Raw genomic sequence first — 15,587 nt, 5'->3', positions numbered from 1 at the left:
GCTCACTGCAAGCTCCGCCTCCCGGGTTTACGCCATTCTCCTGCCTCAGCCTCCCGAGTAGCTGGGACTACAGGCGCCGCCACCTCGCCCGGCTAGTTTTTTGTATTTTTAGTAGAGACGGGGTTTCACCGTGTTAGCCAGGATGGTCTCGATCTCCTGACCTCGTGATCCGCCCGTCTCGGCCTCCCAAAGTGCTGGGATTACAGGCTTGAGCCACCGCGCCCGGCCAATTTCTTATATTTTTAGTAGAGATGGGATTTTGCTATGTTGGTCAGGCTGGTCTCAAACTCTTGACCTCAGGTGATCGGCCCACCTCAGCCTCCCAAAGTGCTGGGATTACAGCTGCAAGCCACCACACCCAGCCAAATACTAAATATACACCAAACCTATGACCCAGAGACTCCACTCCTAGGTATGTTTGCAAGATAAATAAAAACAAAGGTACATACAAAAAGACTTGTACAAGAATATTCACAACTGCTTTACTGATAATAGCCCCAAACTGGAAACAACCCAGTGTCCATCAACAGGAGAACAGACAAACTGCGGCATATTTATAGGATGGAATACTATCTAATAAAAAAGAATTACTAGAAAATTACTGCGTCAATTTCTGAACAAGTTAAACACAGAGTTACCATTTAATTTTTAATTCAGCAATTCCTTGCCTAGGAATATGCCCAAGAAAACTGGAACATGCATTCAGAAAAGAAAACCTTGTACATGAAAGTTCATAGCAGCATTATTCATAACAGTCACAAGGTGGAGACAATCCAGATGCCCAGTAGCTGATGAACGGATAAACGATGTTTAACTTTTCAAGGAACTCCAACAAAAAGAATTTCATCTCAGCCAGGAGCAGTGGCTCACACCTGTAATCCCAGCATCTTGGGAGGCTGAGGTGGGCAGATCACTTGAGCCCAGGAGTTCAAGATCAGCCTGGGCAACATGGCAAGACCCTGTCCCTACAGAAAATACAAAACTAGCCAGGCATGGTGTTGTGCACGTGCAGTCCCAACTACTCAGGAGGCTGAGGCAGGAAGATCACTTGACCCCAGGAAACTGAGGCTGCAGTGAGCTGAGGTCATGCCACTGCACTCCGGACAACAGAGCAAAACCCTGTTATCAATCTCAAACTTACGCTTCACAGAAACAGCCACATGCAAAAGGTAACGCAGGTCAGTGCTTGCCTGGGGCTGGGGTGATGGTGGCAATAGACTTCAAAGTGCATGGGGGAACGATATGGGATACAGAAACGTTCTACATGTATATATATGTATATATAACATACACATATAAATATATAACATATATAATAAATAAATATATGTAAGTGTGTGTGTGTGTGTGTGTGTGTGTATATATATATATATATATATATATTTTTTTTTTTTTTTTTTTTGAGATGGAGTTTTGCTCTCATCGCCCAGGCTGGAATGTAATGGTGTAATCTTGGCTCATTGCAACCTCCACCTTCCAGGTTCAAGCAATTCTCCTGCCTCAGCCTCCCAAGTAGCTGGGATTATAGGCTTGCATCACCATGCCCAGCTAATTTGGGTATTTTTAGTAGAGATGGGGTTTCACCATGTTGGCCAGGCTGGTCTCAAACTCCTGACCTCAGGTGATCCACCTGCCTTGGCCTCCCAAAGTGCTGGGATTACAGGAGTGAGCCACCGAGCCCAGCCTGATCTACATTTTGATCGCACTGTTGGTTATATAGGTATGCACATTTCTCAAAACACATGGAAATGTGAACTTAAAGTGGGTGAATTTTACTGTATGTAAATTATACATTAATAAAGTTGATTTTTAAAAGTAATATATGGGCATGAAAACATTTTTTAATGAAACAGAGTCAGAAAATTAAAATTTTCCTTCTTTACACAACCTCCCCAAAGATAACACAAGGTGATGCCAGTTAAGTTCAATGCCTTAAAAAGTCTCTCTCTGTATTCCACCTATTCATTCCCCTCTCTCCATCACTGTATTTTTAAAAGAAACATTTAATATTTTAAAAATTGGAAAAATAGAAAACTGCTTTCCAGGCCAGGCACAGTGACTCACGTCTGTAATCCCAGCACTTTGGGAGGCTGAGATGGAGATGGGCAGATCACTTGAGGTCAGGAGTTCGAGACCAGCCTGGCCAACATGGCAAAACCTCATCTCTACTAAAAATACAAAAGTTAGCTGGGCGTGGTGGTGCACATCTGTAATCCCAGCTGCTCATGAGGCTGAGGCATGAGAATTGCTTGAACCCTGGAGGCAGAGGTTGTAGTCAGCCAATATTGTGCCACTACACTCCAGCCTAGGCAACCGAGTGACACTCTGTCCCAAAAAAAAACAAACAAAAAAAAAAAAAGAAAGAAAAAGAAAAGAAAACTGCTTTCACCACCCTTGTACTGGTAAGCTCTGTCAGGCATCTAGACTAGGCTAGAGACTAGTAGTGGGAACCACTAGTAGAGCCAGAGCTGAATACACAACAATCACCACAGCACTCATAGATGGGAACTACACACTTAAAATGACCGCTTACCCATTTTACAGATGAGGGAATTGAAGCTCAGAGAGTTGCCAAGGACTGAGACCCAAATATCCTGACCTCAAAGACCAAGTGTTCATCTACCATACCCCAGCATCTACCACGAGAGTTAAACTGGTGGCTCTGGGGAAGAAGGAGGGTGACCCCAACCTAGCTCCAGTTGACTGCCCTCTTTCAACTTGTCCCTGCTTCTCCCACCCTTCTCTCTCCACATACACATTTAATGCAGCTTCTAACATGTACTGATAACATTATTACCTTCTCTTCAGGGACATTCTGAGAATGCTCTTGTTAATTAAAAAGTTGATAAATTCTGTCCTTTTGCAGTCATAGTGTTGTATAGTATCTTATTTAGAGTTGTAGGTATTTATCTGTTATAGAAGAACTGCCGTATACACCCTTAAGTCACGGCAGGCAATATTCCAAATTAGAACATCTACTCCAGAAGCTTAAAGTTCCCCCAAATAAATCTTATCATACCATCACAATGTTGCCAAGGTCCCCAGAAATCTTCTCTGGGGAAGGCTAGCAACCTGTATCCTAGCAAATCAACAATGTGGCCTTCCTGCCTCTGACTTTAGGCCTCGTTTGATGATTTTCAGGTTCCCAAAAAGCCTCATCCCTGATATGAAGCTAAAGACCACAGACAACAAGGTCTTCTTAAGTCTATAGTCTCATACTTTCATTCTGCTCTAAATAATTAGCTCTGTGTGTCTGTGTGGTGTGTGTGTGAGGGGCGGGGGTGTACCTATGCCCTTTGAATTGCCATCAGGTGACCCGGGGACCAGGGAAGGTTGACCTGAACATGGGAGTCTGCCCCACATATCCCTTTCACAGATGTCCCCTTCTCAATACTTCTATGACTGTATTGGAAACCTGGCAAAAATGGCTCTACCATTACCTTGGTAAATGGCCTTGAGCAAGACACTCCACTTTTCTGGGCCTCAGTTTCCTCCACAGATACAGACTAGGGCAATGAGACCAAGTGTGAATAGGAAAGGATGAGGTGCTGGGAAGGAATCTCTGGTACCCTCTTCCTCCAGCTTGCTTTCTCTAGTGGTCAGGTAGATTTCTACCCCCAACTCCTACTCAGGAGACTCACAGAAGGATGTTCAGGGATTTCTGTGTTTTCCATTCTTATTTCTAAGGCCTTGAAGGGCCCAAATTTGGGGACCCTGTACTAGGTACATTATTCTCCACCCTCCACTGTCCTGCCTTTTGTCTTGGAAGCCAACTTCTACAGACTATATAAAGAGGGCATATTCACCCTCTGGTTTTGATTGGGTTTGGCCAATGGGAGACAATGGCAAGAAACTGGAGGCTTGGAGGAGAAAAAAGTGGAAGTCATACTCTCCCAGTGCCTCCCTGTGTCTCTGGCAGTGGTGGCATTGCGTGGTTGCAAGAAAAGTTGGGCAGCCCCTCTCCCTCACTTCCTGCGGTCACTGGTTTTCATCACAAAGTTCCCTCCCTTTCTCTGTTCTGGTCCAGGAGTGCTAGAAAGGCTTTTTGCTGTTGCCAGTCCCTAGATTAGTTCCCTCTGCCCTGCACACACCCCTGTGAATAGTCCTTCCAGTAAACCATTTTCAGTAGACCCTTGGAATGTGCCTTCTCTTTCCTGCCATATCTAACTGATACAGACTCTTGCTATTTTTCTTCCAACTTTCAGAATTAGGGTTCTAACTGCTCCCAGCTGTGGAAAGGTTCATCTGGAAGACCTAGAGTTTTGAAGGGACAAAGCAAGGGTCTCTTTTCTGCCTCCAGCTGCATACATCTTCTCTGATCCCTGGTGCGAATGATTAAGGGGAAAGTCATCTAATGCTACTGGGTGACGTATTTTACCAAACACTCTTCTATTGCTCACTATAATTATGTGAATTGATATAAGCCACATTCCTCTCACAGTCTATTTCATTTTTGGGTGGCAGACTTCCAAATTCCCTCTCCTTTATTCATGTATAACACATGAATGATTCACAAGTGGGAAAGTCAACAGGGCCCCTTCCGCTTCAGTCCCCATCTGTAAAAATGGTTTATCAACCTCATGTTGAGAGTTGGTATAATATCAACCTCAGATTGAGGGTTGGTGTGAGGACTAAATGAGTACCAGCTGTAAATGCTTAGAGCAGCAGGTGCGAAGTGCTAGCTCATACTATGAGTATTTGCTCATCTGATTCATCTTGGCCCCCTTTCCTACAATTTATATGTAGGAAGGCGGAAAAGGGGACTTGGGTAGGAATTTCTAAGTGCTCCCTCCAGCTTCCGGGGCTTTCCTCAGCACACCTTCCTCTCTCAACACCCATTTCTGAGTAGATTTCCTTTTCCGCAACCTTTTCATCCCAGCAAGTTCCAGGAAGGGCAAGAAGGGCAAGTTCTGATTCTTATGTTTTCTGCTCTTAATTCTAAACCAGTGATTGTCAAATAGAGGCCTAGGGAGCCCCACTGACCACAGAAAGTGGGTTTTTCTCTAGGTTATATCTTTGTTATTGCTCTTATCTGTTTAAGTTTCAAGATTCTGTTTGAATAAAGGTTTCCAAGACTTAAAAGAGTTGAAAATCCCTCTTCTGATCAAATACAGACACCCCAGACTTTAAAACTCTCAGTCCTAAACCTCTTTGGCACCACTGCCAACAAACTTTTCTCTACTCCATTCAAATAGTTTGTATTCTTTTCCATTTCTGATGCTCTGAAACAGATATTCAAACAAGCAAGTCTTTGTGTATTTATCTGGGGTGTCTTTCTCAGGCACTCAGCATGTTCGGTAGACATTGTCTCCTTAATTTCTAGGCCCATGAGAAAGATAACTACAACACTGTTCAACAATAGAGGCATCTGAAGGTACCAAACTTTACTGGAACCTGATCCAGCCGCTGCAGTACTTCCAACCCATGGAATCCAACGTTACTAGAGGACTGTTCATTCTGGTCCCAGAGGCTGCTAGGAGTGAGAAAAGTTGGATAGCAGAAGCTGTACAGGGACTGAGTCCCGGGGAGGAGTACCTAGCAACTGGAATTGGCTGGGTCATGGGAATGAGAGTCAGCAAGGTACTAACACTCCAATTAGTTAACACATAATTCTTTACACAGCTTAAGACTTTGGGAAGACAGAATATGAACACATGAAGGTAGTAAAAACTCCAACCTCTGGACCACTTCCTGGAATGCTCCTAACCCAGACTCCCACAAGGCTTCCTCCCATACTTCATTTAGCTCTTCGGCTCAACTGTTACCTCTTTAGAACTGCCTTAAGACTGGGGCAAGAGGAGCTCCAGTCTAGGGCTCTGAGCACCTGATTCTCTTCCGTCCATGTTCCTTTACATAGAGCAAGAAGCCCATGGGCCGACGGGATGTACTCACTGAAAGCTCTTGCCCTTCTCCCCTTTTTATAGCATACTGTGAGTACCTGGGACCCTAGAACCTAGTGCCCCAATAGCAACAGGTCACCAGCTACAGGCTGCATCAGCCTTTCCCAAGGTCTGTCCTCCTGAGGAGCAAGGGGTGGTCAAGGGGAGGCTATTTGTAGGACGTGTGGACAAAACTCTGATGTGCAGTTGTATTTGTTATAGGTGTGGGCACAAGGCCATCTGAAGTATGGGACAGTGCTGGGGTGCCAAGAGAAGAAGGAAGGCTGAGGGCCAAGGACATGTTCCCCCTCCAAAGCATTGCATTCGAGGGCATATCTTCAGAAGGGTCCAAGAATCCTAAACTTAAATGTGGCTTTCCAGATTATGATGAAGGTATACATGTCAAGATAAAAAGACAGGAATTTTGCATTACAGTTTAATTTGTAGTTTTAAAATATGTAGACATGATATGTGGGCCTCCATTTGTACTACTGACTCAATTCTTGCAAATATTAAAGGTAGACCTATTCCTGATCTTCGTGTATAAAATAGCACCTCCTCTGCCACTCTATTCTTACCCTAGTCTACATTTCTTCATAACATCGGTCACCATCTGATTTACATTTACTTATGTATCATCTCTTTACCCCTACTGGAATGCAAGTTCCACGTCCCTAGAGTCTGTATTTTGTTTATTGTCTTATCCTTATACCTAAACAAGTGCCTGGCATGACACCACTCAGTAAAACCTGAATAAATGAATAACAAATCTAGGTTCAGAGCTCTTAACAGGTGAAGGGGGCTAACCTGGCAGACACAAAGGAAAAATATCACCGTGACAACCCTCTGAGGAGCACCTTCTCCCCTTAAAATAACTCACTCAAAACAGTGGAGCTGCAAAGGTAACCAGATAAAATCCATTAACACCTTAGCGCCCATGAACACCAGGTGAGTTGTTCAGGCTACCTGCGACAGGGATATGTGAGTCAGCGTGGAGAGTTCTCAGTGGGCTGGAGAGTTGGATGTGAGGGATCTGGGCTGCCGGGAACCCCGAATCTTGGAATCGCTCTAACAACCTCATGAAGGTGGCCAGATGTGGGTCCTGAGGAAACTGATTCCACGGCAACGGCCCGCCAACCCAGCAAACCCCACCGTAGAGAAGGGGCTTCTGATCCATGAGTAGGGCCCCTCAAATGATGTTCCCCTTTAGATGGTCACGGACATCAGCAGGGGTGGGTGCATCTGATCCTGTGGGGTCTTGGTGGTCGCAGACCACACGTCCCTCTTCTCTCCCACCTGCATCTAATTCACAACGTCTCATCGCTTTGCGGGAGCCCAGGAATTGCCCTAAAACAGCAGAAATCCGGGTCGTCAATTCCAACGGACTCCTCTTCCGTTGGATACGGGGGCCGTGACAGGCCAAACAACCTCCGCGAGGCCCCCGCAGCCACTGCTCGGCGGACGCATCATTCTTTTCCTTGGGGATGGAGCTCCAGGGACCGGACTGTACACCTCGCCTCCTGGGGCCTGAGGCGGGAACCCGGCTTGCGCAGCTCTGAGGCCTCGGCGGACCGCGAAAGGATGGCTCACCGCCCGGCCACGGCCAGCCCCGGCAGCAAGCTCAGCCCCACCCACTCCTGGGCCCAGGCGCGGCCTGAGGGGCGGGGCGGGGGGGGGTGGGGGGAAGGGGCCGGCCACGGAGGGCTCAGGGGCGGGGCCACGTGGCTCCTCCTTGCGGGCGGAGGCAGGCGGTGCAGCGGCGTCGGGACCCGACTCATCCGGTACTTGCGTGTGGTGGTGAGCGCAGCGCCGAGGATGGGGAGGTGCGGTCGCGGCTCCGAGCCGCTGCCGTCTCTTCTGCTGCTGCTACTGTTGCTGCTCGCGGTTCCCGGCGCTGGCGCAGCCCCGCGCTCAGCGCTCTACTCGCCTTCCGACCCGCTGACGCTGCTGCAGGCGGACACGGTGCGCGGCGCGGTGCTGGGCTCTCGCGGCGCTTGGGCCGTGGAGTTCTTCGCCTCCTGGTGCGGCCACTGCATCGCCTTCGCTCCGACGTGGAAGGCGCTGGCCGAAGACGTCAAAGGTGAGAAGCGGTGGCGGCCCGCTCCCCCGTGCCCCGCCGCCCCGACCCCTCCACCTGCCCCGCGGGCAGCCCCTTACTCCGGGACCACGTCCCTCTTCCAGTCACCTCCGCCCACCTCTTCCTCTCCGCGCATCCCGCGACCCCCACCTTCATGTTGCTCATCTCCATTTTTGGCTCCCGCTCCCTTGCCTTTTCCTCTTGGCCCTCATCCCGAGCTTCTCTCCCGTCTCCGCGGCCTGGTCCCCAAGACCTGCCCTGCTTGCCCGGTTCGGCCCCCGCCAGGTTACTGCCTCTTCCCCAGAGAAGGGTCTCCTTTGTTCCTTCCTCCGCATGGTCCGCTGACACCTTACGGCTTCCTGGTCCAGCCTTGTAGCCGTCCTCTTCCTCTCGTCCAGGGACCCATGTCGCTTTCCTACCAGGTTCCTTAGCTGCTGTGGGTCAGTGCTGGGGAGAAAAGGGAACGGACATTCATTTTGCCTCCCCACCACCTTTCTCCACTCCCTCGAGTGGTTGACCCAGGTGGTACATAGACTTCCTTTCTCATTTTTGTCTTTGATGGGGGTATCTCTGTTCTGGGCCTCTCCTGACCTGCCGCCTCCAGTTCCTTAGCTTCCGGGCCACATCCTTCTCTCTCTTCCCCCGCTCAGACCCTAATGTTTTAACCCCATGCACCCAGAGGCCTTTGGTGCATGTTTGGCTCTTGCTCCGTGTTCCCAATCACTGGTTGGGGCATCAAAACTATATTTCCTGGATTCCAAGACACCAACTGTGAGACACATTGTTCATTTTGTGACAGCCCAAGGGGTAGAAGGATAGGAAAAAACCGCTACATGTATAGAGATTTTAAGGGGAACTCTATTACAGAAATGCTAAAATTTTGAAACACTTAAGACTTAGAGTCGAGGAAATATGGTAATAATAGTAATTAATATTTACGGAGCACCTATCATTTCAGGCACCTTACTAAGTACTGGGCATACATTGTCTCATAGTTTCCTTTCCACAATTTAAAGATTCCTGTGGTGTCACACATCCACCTAACCCAGGTAGTGGGCATTTGGCGGGCAGGAGTGGTATAGTGATAGTGATTTATTCTTGACTTGCTGCCTCTGAATGGAGCTACTTCCTGATTCTGGTGCTAGGTCGCTAGCACGGGCTCCTGCCCTGAAATGGTCACTGAATGAAAACTGTGGGCATCTTTGGAAATAGGCCTCTTTCTAGAGAAAGCGGAACTGGAACCATTGTTCCCCTTCTCTGCTGTCGGTATTTCTTGATAAACTCAACTCTTTGTGATAGAATAGTGCCTTTGTAGATGTTAGTTTTCAGACTCACCCTCCTTCTTTCCTGAACAGCTTGCAGATTGGTTTCTGAAGTGGGTAGATGGAACCATGTGTACATCTTTTAGCCATATGGTCCTGAAAAATTATTTTTAAATGAAACTTATAAGCTGTTTTGACCTCCAGTTTACACTTGCCCACATACCTCACTGGTCCCATTAGCTGAACCAGCCTTTCTGAGCAGTGCTTCACACCATTTCAACACATTTGGTCAGGGGAGGAGTGGTGTCAACACATCTGGTCAGGGGAGGAGGAAGAAAGAACACGGATCATGGAACTGGGACACCTAAGAGAAGGTAAATCTCAGGGGACATTGTGGGCATGAACATCATAAAAATTCCCTGATCACTTTCCACTTTGAGGCTACAAGAGGTGTTCAATGGCTGCAGATGGACTTAGTCTTGAATTTCTTCCTTCTTGAGAGTGCTGGAGGGAAAGATTAGCTTCCAGCTGACTCACATGTTTAGCCTCTTGCAATGCAGAGTTTTAGTTTTCCTATGAGTTGCATATCTAGATACTGACCCAGTCTGCTCCTGGATGAGGGTTAACACTTCCAAACGGTATTCCCCAGTGCATGGAGCCTTTCTTTAAAATAAGAAAGCGAAATCAGAATTTAACCTCTGAAAAGGAAATGGAAGGATCAAAGTCTGTGGGGATGATCCAGGGTAAATGGGAGGTGGGAGATTTCAGTGGAAGCTGGAGGTCTCCTGTGAGCCATTGGTGTGTCAGCCCTTGAGCCAGATGGTGTTGGGAGGGCACTGGCAGAATCTGCTGTCAGCCTGCAATGAAGAATATCCTCCACTCTAACCCAAAGGGGTATTCCCTGATGAGGCCCTGCTGAGAAGCTGGGATTGGTCTCTCTTCATCTCTGTCCTGAGGTTTCTTGAGAAAGATTGGTTGTGGGCCCGCAGAGGGCTGCTCTCATCCCAGCCTGGGCTGTGTGAATATGGCCCATGCTCTCTGCTGAGGACACCTGTATCTTGAGGCAGGAACAGAGACAGACTGAAGGTCACAGGGAGAGAGAAGAATTTTGCAGCAATACTTGGCTGGCTTCAGGCATTTAATCTGACTGAATAGGGTTCATTTCTTCAGTGACTAGGGCAGTAGATTCTCTAGGGCAGCTGCTGCCCTGGGGCAGAGCATGTGTTTCTGAGAACCTAGTTCACCCCCTTTCTATTACAGAGCAGCTCCCACTATATGTTTGGGAAATTGGTAGTATCCAATTTAGGCCTTCATTGCTGTTCACTGGCTAATCAATCAGCAAATATTTGTTGAGTGATAAGCATTGTTTGCATTGCAGTTGGGGAAATGAACTACTCACAGAAGGAAAATTGGCACTTGTTACAAAGCTGTGTTTGAAAAAGGTCAAAGGAATGGTTCAGCCATTTCTTGTAGGAACCCAGGGGAGGAAAGTCACAGAGGGCTAATCTAATCACCAAAGGCCTTCATGCCAGTAGTTATTTATTACACGCTTGCCTTATGCCAGCAGTTTGCTAAGGGCCTTCACAGGCCATTATTATGACAATCCTTACCCCGGAAAATATCTGAGCTATGGATATTGTCTTCCTCTTTTTTTTTAAACAGATAAGTAACTTGCCAGGTTTACACAGATGCTGTAGGAGGCCGTTGACTCCAGCTCTTTTTGGCTCTCTGGAGCCTGGGCAGGTAGAGAGGTGGGTGGAGAAGGAAGGATACTCCAGGTGGAAAAACAGTGTGTGCCGAGCTATAAAGGTGAGGTTCATAAGGCGTGTGTTTGAGTGACAGTGAGCAGTGTTGGTTTTGCCCCCCTTCTCTTCCAGGGCACAGGCCACATCTGCTGTGTGTACCTGTGATTCCCAGCACCAGAGCCTGGTACAGAGTAGGAGCCCACTGCACATTCATGGTGGCCAGTGGCCTGAGCCTCACAGGATTCCAAATGACGGTGTGAGTGTAGAACCTTCTGCTGGTGCCGTGGATCATCTTGACTCAGACTGGGGGTGTCAGCCAGGTGTGAGGGGTAGGGAAGGCATTTTGTCCATCCAGTGATGTCACTGCCCAGAAACTGTCAGCAAGGAGGAAGGAAGGCATGAGTTGGTGACCGCATAGTACTGACTAGCTGGACAGGGCATAAACCAACTCTGTGTCAGGAGAACTCCTGAAGACTTCGGTGTAGAGTCCAGAGCTGAGGGTTGGTAGCTTCTGGTCACTAGACCACCAGGTCTCGCTGGCTCTTTGTGGTTTGGGTACATCTGTGCCTCTGCCTTCATGGAAGCCCAGACCCACTTAACACTCGGAGGCTGCATGTTTCTTGTTAAGAGTTGTTTGCCATCCAGCACCTGAACGGTTGTCAGAGCTGGAAGGGGCATTAGAGATCATTCATCCTGGCCCTCGCTGATCCAGGAGGAAGCAGAGGTCCAGAGAGACATGTGGAGCTCACGGTGCTGCAACCAGTTAAACTCCAAGCAAGGTTTCCTCCTCCACCCAGTGCCTTCCCTGAACTTGTGAGTGGGGCAGGGGACACTGCCCTTGACTCCAGACCAAGCCCCCGGTAGGGGCTCAGCAGAATCCCCACAACACCCTCACCACAGGGCATCCTTTCACCCATCACTCCAAAATTTACAGCCGTCCAGCGTCTCTTGCCTTGCCACCCTTCCCCTCTCTATTAGTCCATTTATTCTGTTGTTGGTACAAAAATTACTCTGTTCAGAGCAATAATTGCACCGAGAAAAGGTTTTCTCCCCACTGGTAGAGCTGAACTGATACTAGTGATCATTTTGGTGTTAGGCATTTAAGTCACCTGACACTTCAGGAAGTCTCTATCACTCAACTCTGCATTGCTTTGACAGTGAAGCTTAAATGCAGCTTTGCTTTAACAATGGAGCACTCAGATAAGGACCTTCTCTATTCCATCTCCTGTTACTTGTCAAAAGACAAAATTACACCACATTCAAAAATCTTAACTGGCTTTTATTGTGATTCTAGAATCAGGAAACAGCACATTCTCTCTTACAAAATGAGTATTCTGATGAGCTGAGCAGAGGAGTTTGGCTTTATAGACAGAAAAAGGCTGAAGAAAGCAGAAACATAAAAAATCAGATGGGTTATTTCGATCCCTTTTAAAGGTTAAAGCAGAGATTTCCTTATGTTGGCTGAAACTGGCTTGTTTGGAGATTTGACTGTTATCTCACTCTCTCCTGATTTCTTGGAAGGTCAGATCAACAGCTTAGTTTTGGCTTGGTGGCGTGGGACTTCAGCTTGAGGGACTCCATCATGGTTTGGTCTCTTGGGCCTTGTGCAGGAGCTCAGTCCCAACCGATGGCCTCCTAGAAATATTTAACAATTCTCCCCTTTTGGGCAGGTTCTCACCTAGGTGATAGTGTTACTAAAACAGGGCATCAGCACTACTCTCAGTAATCATCATTTTGGGTTTTCAGTCTTAACACATCATATATAGGTTAAGGTATCCTCATTATCACGTGTTACTTGGAGTTTTGATCATTCACACTGGAGAGAGACCATTTAGCATTCAGCAGATGGCTGCATAAAGATGGTTAAGACTTTTTTGAGAGGATACAGTGTAACAGGGAAACTATAATGACTCTCCCCAGGATAATACTGAGAGTTTACAAGATGCCGCTTAGCCATGAACCCATGAAGCAAACCAGCTAAAATCGAAGAGATGAAAGAGTGAGCCAGATGAGGAATTTACCCTTTTTAACCAAGTACTATTTGTTAATTTTTTGCGACTGAGTCTCAATACCCTATATATCTATCCATGTGCAACAAAAAGTGTCAGCAATTGCACCAATTCCCTGTTCAGCTGGTAGGTAGCATTTCTGTTATCTAGCATCCCATGACTGGGTTAAATTAAAGCAGGGAGTAAGAACACATGGGTCTAAAAGTCTGACTCTATAAAAGGGACCATTAGTACAGTTTGAACAATAGTTGTGTTGGGGATGTTGCGGAAGTTACCCCCTGGGTGGACTAAAGGATCCCTTTGATCATGTAAAGAGCTGGGTTGAGCGTGACAAATCCAATATTTCATGAAGTTACCCCCAGAAGCCACTGATAGTGAAATTCTGACTACAGCATTATCCTGCCAGACGAAAAGAGGTAGACATAATCAAGGATAAAGTGGAAGACTTATTCCAGGGAATCTCTTGTTCACATGTTTTGGGAAAGCATGAAATTGTCAACTTCTTGTCCTGGTTTGCAGTTTGATTGTCTCTGGTTATGGCATTGGGCATTTTGGTGAACTCTTTGTGTGGCTTACACATCAGGCATGAGACTTGTCCCTTGAAGTTGTTCAGCTTCTGCTTATAGGGCTTTAGGCACAGTACAGTTCTTGTTCTTAGTTGGAGAATTGTAGCTAGTTATTGGAAGAAACTGAAAGAATTCAGGATCCAATCCATCTTATAGGTAGATGGTAAAAACTTGAAAATGATCAACAAGGCTACAATCTAATAACAGGTGTACTATAGTTTTTCTTCAGAAACATATTTTTTCTCTCTGTAGTCACCCCCATTTCTACCAAAGATAATCAGGGTAAACGAGAGGCAGAGGTCACAGTGAGCTGAGATCACGCCACTGCACTCCAGCCTGGATGACAGAGCAAGACTCCATCCAGAATAGAATAGAATAGAATAGTCAGGGTAAGACTAATTTGCTCGCAGAATATGTTTAGTCTCATCAAACTTGACCTGATTATTTACATAAGTGTGGCAAGAATAGTGAATTTTTTTTTTTTTTTTTGAGACGGAGACTCGCTCTGTGGCCCAGGCTGGAGTGCAGTGGCCGGATCTCAGCTCACTGCAAGCTCCGCCTCCCGGGTTCACACCATTCTCCTGCCTCAGCCTCCTGAGTGGCTGGAACTACAGGCGCCCGCCACCTCGCCCAGCTAGTTTTTTGTATTTTTTTAGTAGAGACGGGGTTTCACCGTGTTAGCCAGGATGGTCTCGATCTCCTGACCTCGTGATCCGCCTGTCTCGGCCTCCCAAAGTGCTGGGATTACAGGCTTGAGCCACCGCGCCCGGCCAAGAATAGTGATTGATCACATAGGCTCTTCTTAAGTTTGCTTTTTCTGGAACTTATCGATAGGAAATCTCAGATTGGACTTTTAACAACCTCTGAAGGCTGGGAAGCCAAACCAAGCCCAACTTTAGATTTCACCTGCAGTACCTGTAGATTCATCGTACGTATATTCTCATCGTATGTACATTCTCAAGTATGGCATCACACTCAAAACCTTGGTAACATCACCAGTGTTTTCTATTGTATCCTGTTATAAAGAGAGCAGATGCTTATTGAACTTATGCAAATAACAGTGTTGCCATAAAAATAAGAATATTCACAAATAGTTTCTGAATTCCAGAGACGTCTTACAGGGAGAAAATGTTTCCATTTTTGTTCACAAGAGTATACTTACCAACTTGCTGAAAACTATAGATAGCTTAAAAGAAAATACATTTTCTTAAATAAGGACAACAAAACATTAGAAAGAACCAACAACGTTTCAAATTTAAAAACCATAACAACCCATAATTCTTCATTGGTTCATTTAGTCTCATGTAATTAATTCTTGTTCTGCTTGATCTTGGTTATCAGTTTTGCAGACCCATCAGTTTTTTCATTTGAGTTCTGGAAATTCTTTGCCAGTCCAATCATATTATCTCGAAGTTATCAGAAATGGTACTTATCAGAGACTTTTCCGTGGATCTCCTTGAAGATTTAGGATTATAGTTGCTTAGAAAAAAGCTTTTAGAAAAACAGAATAAAGCAATTAACTGTAGACAATAAGACTTAAAATGTTTGTGGTAAAGATCTGATGAGAGTTCATAATGACACTATTGACAAGAAAATTTGGTTATTGCTGTGCATACAACATTTTAACCTAATAACCGAAATTAAGGCTGATAATACATCATATTTCTAGGAATATCATATAATTTTGGGGATACACATTAGTAACAATTATATATATACACATTAATAAATATAACTCAAAGAAGATTAAACATCATTTCTTGTTTGACAATGCTTCCCATGTAATGAATACATCAAATGAGCCTAACCAGTGTAATATCTCTCCTTTGCAGAATCTTTGAGATGTTCCAGGGCCCTCTGGAGTGTTCCAAAATTACTTCAAGTTCAGAAAGCCTTAATTTAGAATTTGATTTTGGGAAGTTTGTATAAAATGTCAAAGGTTTAAAATTAAAACACTTAATCAGGCTGGGCATGGTGGCTCATGATGGTAATCCCAACACTTTGGGAGGCTGAGGCAGGAGGATACCTTGAGCCTATGGGTTCAAGACC

At 46.1% G+C, this 15,587-nt stretch overlaps 1 protein-coding gene across 2 annotated transcripts in view; it reads left to right on the top strand.

Moving 5' to 3' along the window:
• Positions 1-7,597: 7,597 nt before the first annotated feature.
• QSOX1 (quiescin sulfhydryl oxidase 1) overlaps positions 7,598-15,587 on the top strand; it is a 44,064-nt gene continuing 36,074 nt past the window's right edge. For both annotated transcript variants that reach the window (XM_023194273.3, XM_023194274.2), the window contains exon 1: positions 7,598-7,959. In XM_023194273.3, the coding sequence (XP_023050041.1) occupies positions 7,695-7,959 (265 nt within the window). In that variant the 5' untranslated portion in view covers positions 7,598-7,694. The remainder of the gene's footprint in view (positions 7,960-15,587) is intronic.

Source organism: Piliocolobus tephrosceles, chromosome 1 (assembly GCF_002776525.5).
Source record: "Piliocolobus tephrosceles isolate RC106 chromosome 1, ASM277652v3, whole genome shotgun sequence".
NCBI classification, from domain to species: domain Eukaryota; kingdom Metazoa; phylum Chordata; class Mammalia; order Primates; family Cercopithecidae; genus Piliocolobus; species Piliocolobus tephrosceles.
Note: the sequence above shows the minus strand (reverse complement) of the source record. Positions and strands in the feature narration are given on the sequence as shown.